Source organism: Mesocricetus auratus, unplaced genomic scaffold (assembly GCF_017639785.1).
Source record: "Mesocricetus auratus isolate SY011 unplaced genomic scaffold, BCM_Maur_2.0 Super-Scaffold_100038, whole genome shotgun sequence".
NCBI lineage: Eukaryota > Metazoa > Chordata > Mammalia > Rodentia > Cricetidae > Mesocricetus > Mesocricetus auratus.
Genome location: NW_024429216.1, coordinates 8,863,080 through 8,873,122, shown reverse-complemented (window position 1 = coordinate 8,873,122; position 10,043 = coordinate 8,863,080). Strand labels below are relative to the sequence as shown.

The following is a 10,043-nucleotide window of genomic DNA, read 5'->3' as shown; positions in this document are numbered from 1 at the left end:
GTCTGGCGCCTGCGCGGTAGCTACGCAGCCGGTACGGGCGAGCGAGCGAGCGCGCGCACGCGCGCGCGCGGCTCGGCGGAAGCCACGGCGGGAGCCGCCGCGCGCGTGCTGCTCGGCGGCCATGGAGGTGGCGAAGCGTGCGGACCGCAAGGTAAGCGCTGACACCGGAGCAGAGTCCAGCCCTCGAGGTCCGGTCTGCAGCCTCCGGCACTTCGCCTGTGAACAGAACCTGCTGTCCCGGCCGGATGGCTCTGCCTCTTTCCTGCAAGGTAAGCGCCTAACCGAGTGTCGCTGCGCGCGCCGTCCTCACCGAAGTGGGGTTTGAAGAAAACTGTTTTCTTTTTTTTGTTTTTTTCGAGACAGGGTTTCTCTGTATTGTTTTGGAGGCTGTCCTGGAACTCGCTCTGTAGACCAGGCTGGCCTCGAACTCACAGAGATCCGCCTTGCCTCTGCCTCCCGAGGGCTGGGATTAAAGGCGTGCGCCACCAACGCCCGGCTAAGAAAACTTTTCTAGAGACTCGGGAAAAAAAATACGATGCGTCCAGCCCGGAAGGAAGGAATCAGGGGCAAGACCACTCTAGGAAGGGTGAATTTTCCAGGATCGGTGTAATTTCACCAAGGCAGGTATTCCCCCTTGACTAGATTTCCTTCCACACGCTTCTTCTGGATCCATACACCTCCGGTTGAGGCTAAGGTGTTCACTTGCATACATATCGTTTCGAGAATTATTTTAAATGTAATTACTGGAGCAGATGACTTGTCCGAGTAAATGCTCTTCAAGTTGAACGTGATCATCCCCATTCTGGCCTGGCAGGTATCTCCCCTTCTCCCGTCACTTGAGTAAATGTGTCTTTAAATGTGTCTTTGCTTGGTGATCACGATCTCATCAGAGTACATGAATGTAGAGAGAAAAGAGGGGTCTCCTGACGGACACCCACACAACCCCGTCCCCAACGCGGGTCAGCCAGCTTTGAGAGGGAAGTGTGGGAACTATCAAAGCAGACAGCCTAGAAAGAGGGCCGCCAGTTGGTGTCCACATTGGTGTTCCTTGTTGCAGATGTAGGGGCTGACCACTTCAGGGCTAATTAAGTTGGATGCCATTGCTTCCCGCGCAGTGTAGTGTTGGGGTCAGAGCCAGGGAGAAAAAGACAACGGAGACGACTCTTCAGGAGCTTTCCTGGGAGAGAATCGGGTGGGTGGGGCGAGAATTGAAGTCTGCTGGGAGGTTAAGAAAGGAGAGAACTGAGGGCTGGAGAGATGGCTTGGTGGAAGCCGGGCGTTGGTGGTGCACACCTTTAATCCCAGCACTCGGGAGGCAGAGGCAGTTGGATCTCTGTGAGTTCGAGGCCAGCCTGGTCTACAAAGTGAGTTCCAGGACAGCCTCCAAAGCCACAGAGAAACCCTGTCTCGAAAAACCAAAAAAAAAAAAAAAAGAGAAGAAGAAATGGCTTGGTGGTTAACAGCCTGTTCTTGCAGAGGACCAGAGTTAGTTCCCAGCACCCATGTCAGGCGGCTCTCAACCACTTGTAACTCTAGGCCTAGGAGATCAGAAGCTGTCTTCTGTTCTGGCCTGTGGAGCACCTACACTCAGGAGCATGTGTGCTACACACACACACACACACACACACACACACACACACACTCCTCCTGTGTGTTCTAACACTCTAAACCATGGGGCCCTAGAACAAGTGGAACATCGTTAAGATTTTCAAAAGGTATGTTGCAGACACTTCTGACTTCACAGTCTATGGTGAGTTTATAGAAACCACAGAACCCCTCCCCGCCCAGGCACAGTGGCAAACAATGCAAAATCGCGGGTATATATGATCAGAAGGGAACGAAACCCCTTACTTGGTATCTCTGCGTTAGTGTTTGGTTGCTGAGGTAAGGACCTCGACCAAAAGCAACTTGGGAAGAAAGGGTTTGTTTGGCTTACACATCCCAGTGCGTAATCCGTTGAGGGAAACCGAGGCAGGAGCTGACGCAGAGACTGCAGAGGAACCCTTGTTTCTCATGGTTTGCTTAACCTGCTTTTACAACCCGGGACACCTGCCCAGCAGTGGCACTACCTGCGGTGACAGGCCCTCCCATGTCAATTGTCAGTCACCAAGATGCCCCTGCAGACTGGCCCGCAGGCCACTCTGATGGGGGCAGTTCCTCGGTTGAGATTCCCTGCTACAAGAACAAGTGTTCTTAATTACTGAGCTGTCTCTCGAGCCCCAACCTGTGATTCACTTACACACATGCATCTATCGGTTTGGAGTTGCGGTGTAGAGTGTATTGGTTACTGGGCATTGCTGTCAGAAATGTGGAAACCACTGTTTGGATGCGGTGTCATCACTTTGTAGATGGCCTCTCTGTCACCCACAGAGGTTATCAGAGTCACGCAAGGGCTAGGAATAGGTAATCAGGGCTAGAAGCCAGGCTTTTTTTCCTCCGGGTGCATTTATATCCATTCTGGGAAAATGGGCAGAAATTAAGATCCCTACCCATCGCAACTATAGACCCTTTTTGGTTTGTTTTCTGTAAGGCCCCTTAAAATATTTTTATTAACATATATTAATTATATGTAATGGATTTCTTTTTGGTTTGTTTATGAGGTAGTCTCATGTAGTTCAGGGTGGCCTTGAACTCAACATGGAGCCAAGGGTGACCTTGAATTCCTGACCCTCCTATCTCTGCCTCCCAGACGCTGGGATGTGTATGTGTGTGCCCGTGTGTACAGGTGTCCATGAAGGACAGAAGAGGGTGTCAGTCCCTTGGAGCTGAGTTACGAGGTGATTATGAGCAGCCTAATGTGGGTGCTGGAACCACATTCCAGGCTTCTGAAAGAGCAGTATGGGTGCTGACCCGCCGAGCTATCTCTCCAGCCCCAGCTACTTCTAAAAACTGACTGGTAGTGGAAGTCTGAGGTGGGCTCTGTAGTACTGGCCAGCATCCTGTGTGTTTCAAGTACACTGTGTCTTCTTAAAACCGGCATTTATTTAGTCCTCTTGTGTGGCACTGAGGGACTCTGGGCTTACTGCCTCTGTGAGCCATTGTCATGTGATCTTCACCGAAGTGCCACGAGGGAGGGACTACGGTAGTCCCCACCTAAAGATGAGAATTGGTGGGGGGGCATGGTGTGGCAGAGGCCTCCGCTGATGTCTCCCCAGGTGACACCTCTGTCCTGGCTGGAGTGTACGGCCCAGCCGAGGTGAAGGTCAGCAAAGAGATCTTCAACAAGGCCACGCTCGAAGTGATCCTGAGGCCGAAGATCGGGCTGCCTGGTAAGGGGCCGCAGCCAAATCGCCCAGGATCCATCTGTTAGGACCTCCCGAGACTCCCGCGCTTGCTGCGTCCGGTCCCCGCTGCCCTGCTCGCCTCCCTCTTTGTCCAGCTCTCTGCTTTGTTTTAGTCTTTGCTGTCCTGGGAATGGAATCCAGAGCCCCGCTCCTGCTAGGCAGATGCTCTCCCAGGGGGCCACACTCCCTGGTCCTCACTGGTGGACTCCGGTCAAGCCCTCTCCCGCAAAGCTTAGGCCTCCCGGGTCCTCACTGGTGGACTCCAGGCCGGAGTCCTAATACTGGGCCAGGCCACCAGCCTTTTACTTTCTGAGACAAGGTCTCAAGTTGCCTAGGCTGGTACTGAGTTCCCTGTAGCCTAGGCTGCCTTCAAATTTGTGATCCCCCTGCCTGAGCATCTCAGGTCCTGAGGTTACAGACCAGCACCACCAGACCCATCTTCTCCTGAGCTGCTTCTCTGACTGTTTCTTCCCTTCTCGGCCTTCCCGTCTCCCTCCCGTGACTTCCCCTGCTTCTCGTGTGTACGGTAGGGCGGGCCTCCTCTGGCAGGGTCAGTGTGGCCAGCAGCACAGGACATGGCATTCCTGGGCACTCGTCCTTGGGTGGCTGGCTGGTGGCCCTGCCTTCTGTCTCCTGCAGGTGTGCGCACCATCCCAGGCTGAGATAGACGGCCCCTTCCTGACGGGATGGCGGGGTGGAAGGGAGGTCTGACAGCCCTGTGTCTCCCCAGGCGTGGCTGAGAAGAGCCGGGAGCGCCTGACCAGGAACACGTGTGAAGCAGTGGTTCTGGGGGCCCTGCATCCCCGCACCTCGATCACAGTGGTGCTGCAGGTGGTGAGCGACGCAGGCTCCGTATCCTTTCCTGGCCCCTCCTCCAGGAAGTGCCCCGGCCCTCCCTTGTGGCTTCCCTGCTGGTGGCTTCCCTGCTGTGGCTTCCCTGCTGGTGGCTTCCCTGCTGTGGCTTCCCTGCTGTGGCTTCCCTTCACCAGACCCTGTAATGCTCCCACACAGAACCCGTGCCAGGGAGCCGCTCAGAAAGGACGTAAAACAAGGCCAGGGCCAACAAGCGGGTTGAGTGGGTTAAGGTGCTGACCGCCAGCCTGACAACCCGAGTTCTGTCCCCAAGACTCGGGTGGTGGGAGGAGGGAACGAGTTCCTGCAAGTTGTCCTCTAAGACTACACGAGCACCAGCAGACACCTGCCCGTGGACACGGACACACACACAAATAACACTTTTGAAAACTAGCAAGCAGGGCTCACTGTGTGCTGGGCACTCAAGCACTCTGTGGTATTGTCATTTAGTTGTCACAGAACCTGTCCTGGGTAGCGCTGTGGTTCCTGTGTAAATCCCAAGGCCTTCTGGTTCAAGAGCCCAAGGACTCAAGCATGTGGGTCTCTCGTTTGCTGTGTTTTGGGTGAGGAAACTGAAGCTCAGAGGGCGCCTGTGTCTTGCCCAGGACGATGGCAGCCGGAAAACTGCTAAGATGGGAACTCAAGCTCAGGCCTGTTCAAGCCCAGAGCCTGAGCCAGTGACGACTTCTCTGCACCTTGGCATGAGTTTCTGGCTCTTTCCTGGGGGGAGCATCAAGCATGTAGAATGGTCATTAGCTCCATTATCTGGTGTGATAATTGCCCACTAGATTCCCAGGTGGGGGGCCTGCCTTTGCCAGTGTCTTCCCTGTGACTTTGGGAGATTCCTCTGTCTCTGAACGTTTCACTAAAGCTCCCCCTTCCCCCCCTCCCCGACAGCCCTAGTTGTTCTGGAACTCACTTTGTAGACCAGGCTGGCCTGGAACTTACAGAGATGCTCCTGCCTCTGCTTCCCGAGTGCTGGGATTAAAGACTTGGGCCACCCCACCCCACCCCACCCCTCAGCTCACTAAAGATACTTTGTGCATCCTGTAGTGGTAGGATCTATTCCCTGGCATCACCTCATTTAACACGGGGACTGGCACTTGGAGAAAATCGGTTGGCTTCGTAGCTGGAGGGAGGTGATGGCTGCTACTCGGCGCCAGAGCCTCCTAGCCACCTTGCCATGCAGCTGGGAGGAAGACAGACGCAGTGCAGTGTGGGAGTTCAGACGTGATGAGTTAGCACTGTCTACCACAGGCATCGGCGGGTAAAGGGGAGTGTGGGTGCGTCCCGCTGGCCAGCCCCACAGAAGACACGCTCCTTGACCGCTCTGACGCTCAGCTCTTGGCCTGTTGCCTGAACGCTGCCTGCATGGCCCTGGTGGATGCGGGTGTCCCCATGCGGGCTCTCTTCTGCGGGGTCAGCTGTGCCCTGGACGCCGATGGCAATCTCGTGCTGGACCCCACGACCAAGCAAGAGAAGGTAGGCGTGGGAAAGCTAGCCGTGCAGGGCAGCGGCCCAGTGGGTGTGCGCGCCTCCAGGCCTCCCTTGTGTGCGCGCCCTGACCCATTTGGCAGGCTCCGCCCCATTCATGAGGCCCGTTAGAGACCCGCTAGCTAGCATTCATTACCCAGCTGTAGAGCAGGCCTCACTCTGGATCTTGTGCCCTGTGCTGGTCAGGGTGATGACGCGTAGGGAAGCACTTCCCAGGAAGGGTTGGATGCAGGGCTGGTGACAGCCGTGTCACAGGAGCCGGAGCAGCTGGGAGGAAGACAGACGCAGTGCAGGCTGAGCCGCAGCCGGGCCCTGCCATGCCGTCCTCGAGGCTGGCTGCAGTTGTACACACAGCAAAGTTGGGGGGTTGTCTTGGCTGTGGGAGTTCAGAACCCACCACCCGTCTGGGGCTTTTACTGCAGCTGCTGCGCTGCCAGTGGGGACTGAGGTGCTTCCTCGGGGCTTCCTGGGCGCCCCTCAGATAACTGGGAGAACCTGGATCCCTGGCTTGCCTGTGGAGTGCAGAGTAGGTAGGGAGAGTGGGCTGTGGAGGGGCAGCCAGGAAATGGCCGGCACTGTGGCTCCCCCTATGGGACAGAGGAGCTGCGGTCAGAATAAAGGCAGAGAAGGGAAGCACTAGCCCAGGGATGGCATCGTGTGTGGACGGACAACTGTGGTTGGCCTCAAGGCTAAGGGTCCGGTTACCTGTTCCAGACTGGCTGAGGTCTTAAAGACGAGGGTCCCTGGAAAATGAACTTTTTTACACCTCTTGCTCCTAGGAGGCCCGGGCCGTCCTGACCTTTGCCCTGGACAGTGTGGAACAGAAGCTGCTGATGTCCACCACCAAGGGGCTCTATTCTGACGCCGAGGTACCAGTGTGGGGGGAGGGGCACAATCCAGAACCTTCTCTCCCATCAACATTGCATCTTGTCCCAGCTCACATCGCGCCCTTCTTTGCATCCCTGTTGGGTGGGTGGATACATGTTCGGAGCTTAGTTCTTAAAGTACTTGCCTGGCACGCACGAGGTTTCAAGGCACAAGTTTCATCTCCGGCACTTGGGAGACAGAGGCAAGCATGGCTGAGTCCAGGGCCAGCCTCATCTACATGGAGAATTCTAAGCCAGCCAGGATAACATTGTGAGTTCCTGTCTTAACGAGCAAAAACCCAAAAGAAAAGGTTTCTCTAGCAATTTTAAAGGAACGCCTGAGTGTCTAGATCAGAAAACCGGGTTCACTTTAATCCCAGCACTCGGGAGGCAGAGGCAGGTGGATCTCTGTGAGTTCCAGGCCAGCCTGGTCTACAGAGCGAGTTCCAGGACAGCCTCCAAAACAATACGGAAAAACCCTGTCTGGAAAAACCAAAAAAGAAAACCGGGTTCAGCTTTGGATGAGGTGGTGTGTCTCTCTTCAAGGCCTTCAGCACAGAACAGTGCCACCCAGAATCCTGGGTTTCCAAGGGATACAGTCTGGAAACTTGGTCTGTACCTGTATTTCTTCTCTGGCTCTGTGGATGGTGGTAGAGATTTTGGTTTTTTGAAACAGGGTTTTTCTGTGTAGCCCTAGCTGCCCTGGAACTCGCTCTGTAGTCCAGGCTGGCCTCGAACTCACAGAGGTCCGCCTGCCTCAGCGTCCCGAGTGCTGGGATTAAAGGCGTGCGCCACTGCTGCCATCACCGCCGCCCGGCTGATGTAAAGATTTAAATCTCTGGTTTCATGGTTCCTATGGATATTTGGATTGGGCATGGTGCCTTACAGCTGTGGTCAAAGCACTTCAGAAGCTGAGGCAGGAGGACTGCTGTGAGCTCCAGGCCAGCCCAGACTATATAGTAAAAACTTGTCTCAAAAAGGGAGAGGTGAGCCAGGCGGTGGTGGCGCACGCCTTTAATCCCAGCACTTGAGAGGCAGAGGCAGGCGGGTCTCTGAGTTTGAGGACAGCCTGGGCTACACAGAGAAACCCGGTCTCGAAAAGCCAAAAAAGATAAACCTTCCAGACTGGGAAGACAATTCTGAAATTAAAGGCTTGCTGCCAACCCTGACCACCTAACCTCTGTCCGCAGGACCAATGTGGTGGGGAGAGCCAACTCCCCAATTGTCCTCTAATGTCCACAGGGCATGCTTGTACGCAAGTGTGCACGCACGCCGTAAACTACATACTAAAAACAGGGAAGCAACTTAGAGGGCCTGAAGACGTGGCTTTTATTGGTAGAGAGCTTTTCTAGGTTGCATGAGACCCTGGGTTCCATCCCCAGTGCCATATGAAACCAGGGGTAGCGGTGTACTTAGGAGACTGAGGCAGGAGGATTGTTGGGGCCATTATGTGTGTGTCATTACAGGTGTGCACCACCGCTGCTATGGGGTGGGAGTCAGGAGCTGGGGAAGAAGGAAATGTCAGCGTTGGGGTGGGAAGTGGCCCTGGGCGCTAACTGGCTTCTCCCTCCCCAGCTCCAGCAATGCCTGGCTGCTGCCCAGGCTGCCTCGCAGCACATCTTCCGTTTCTACCGAGAGTCACTGCAGAGGCGCTACTCCAAGAGCTGAGACAAGCCAGGGCACGGCGCCCCTCCCGCCCCCACGCCCACCGCCTCCGGCTGCCACATGCCGGCACCCCACTCTACCTCTCTGTGCCCTTGTGGCTTCCAGTCCTGGAGCAGCGGGGGCTCCTGTGCCAGGCCGGGAGGGGCTCGGACATTTCCAGGCCTGGGCACAACCCTGCCATCACCAGGCCACCATTAAAGGGAGCTCACCTGTGTCTTGAGTGAGCGAGTAAACAGACGCTGATTCTGACGTCTGGCAAGTACCCGTCCGGTAGGCCTGCTGGGTGTGGAGAGGCTGACCCCAAACGAGACCCCGGTCCCACGTTCCAGTGTAAGAGATGGGTGTGGCGGTACGTCCTCAGTCCTACCGCTTGGCAGCGTGAGGCAACTCGACCACCTGTAACCCCCGCTGCTGGGCCTCTGTGGGCACTTGCACACAGACAAAGTTAAATCTAAAGGGCAGGGAGCGGGTTTAAGGGGTATCAGGATGCCTTCACGGGTAAGGGTGGCGCAGCTGAAGATATCCCTGAAGGAGGAAAGTGTGGCAGTGAGCTAGCTCTTGGGTAACATAGGGAGAGCCCCAGAGATCCAGGCAGGGAGGGACAAAAATCCCAAAGGGACCTTGAGGGCCACCAACAGAATCCTAGAGAGCCGAGCCGGGCGTTGGTGGCGCACGCCTTTAATCCCAGCACTCGGGAGGCAGAGGCAGGTGAATCTCTGTGAGTTCCAGGACAGCCTCCAAAGCCACAGAGAAACCCTGTCTCGGAAAAAAAAAGAATCCTAGGGAGCCATATCCAGTACCCTCATGAAACGGGGCTGATAAGGTCCTCATTTGAAGATGACAGCAGAAGAGCCCAGTAGCAATGTGAGGTCAGCAGCTAGTCTGCAGAAAAAGACCAAAGAGCCATGAGACTCTTACCCAGACCCGTGGCTATCCAGAGCAACACCAGCATTCTGGGAGCACCTCATGTAAACGAGTCATTGGGCCCCAGCCAGCATGTGTCCCCACACTCTTGGTATTGAGAGCTGGAGCCAAGCATTTGAGATTTTTTTTTTTTTTTTAAATTTTGAGACAGGGTTTCTCTGTGGCTTTGGAGGCTGTCCTGGAACTTGCTTGGTAGTCCAGGCTGGTCTCGAACTCACAAAGATCCGCCTGCCTCTGCCTCCCGAGTGCTGGGATTAAAGGCATGTGCCACCAACGCCCGGCCCGCATTTGAGAATTTATTCCAATATTAACTCCAGCGTTGGTGGTGCACGCCTTTAACTCCAGCACCCGGGAGGTGGAGGCCCACGGATCTCTGAGTTCGAGGCCAGCCTGGTCTACAGAGTGAGTTCCAGGACAGCCTCCAAAACAATACGGAGAAACCCTGTCTCGAAAAACAAAAGATTAGCTCTCTGTGTGTCAGGCCCGCTTGTACTCCACTTGCTAGACCTGGCTCTCACACTTCCCACCCTCATCCGCCTAAATATTTCGATAACCAGGAAGTATGTTTACCTCAAGAGTTTTGGTCTCTCCGATGCATGACTAAGTGCTGGTGAACTTTCACCTACAGCAGTTTGTTTCTTTAAAGAGCCACCCCTTACATGACCAGGCGGTGGTGGCGCACGCCTTGGTTGTGCCTGCATTCAGGAGGCAGAGGCAGGCGTCTCTCTGAGTTGGAGGCCCATTCTACAGGGACCCTGGGGACTTGGCTGAAGTGGGTGGGTTTGGAAAGTCATCTTGGGAAGGAAGGTGTTTGGTCTCTAGATGATTTGAGCTGTCGGGATTCTTTTTTCCCCCAAGAAAAAGAGAAGTTAGATTTGCAGAGGTAGCCCTTCTCATATCACAGGTACCGATATTTTGTTGCATTTTTCTTGTTTGTTTTGGTGGCTCTGAGACTTAC

At 55.1% G+C, this 10,043-nt stretch overlaps 1 protein-coding gene across 1 annotated transcript; it reads left to right on the top strand.

The window, feature by feature from the left end:
- Nucleotides 1-49: 49 nt before the first annotated feature.
- On the top strand, nt 50-8,398 carry Exosc5 (exosome component 5). The gene is made up of 6 exons (XM_040734601.1): nt 50-269; nt 3,156-3,269; nt 4,015-4,136; nt 5,478-5,618; nt 6,410-6,499; nt 8,072-8,398. The coding sequence occupies exons 1-6, from the start codon at nt 122-124 to the stop codon at nt 8,162-8,164; spliced, it is 708 nt and encodes a 235-aa protein (XP_040590535.1). The 5' UTR covers nt 50-121; the 3' UTR covers nt 8,165-8,398.
- The last annotated feature ends 1,645 nt before the right edge of the window (nt 8,399-10,043 follow it).

Bases quoted from the DNA above. Each gene is read 5' to 3' on its own strand.
- Exosc5 (XM_040734601.1), top strand. From the start codon at position 122: ATGGAGGTGGCGAAGCGTGCGGACCGCAAGGTAAGCGCTGACACCGGA. The intron at 270-3,155 runs GTAAGCGCCTAA...ATGTCTCCCCAG, and splicing joins CTCTGCCTCTTTCCTGCAAG to GTGACACCTCTGTCCTGGCT. The intron at 4,137-5,477 runs GTATCCTTTCCT...TCTGACGCTCAG, and splicing joins TGGTGAGCGACGCAGGCTCC to CTCTTGGCCTGTTGCCTGAA.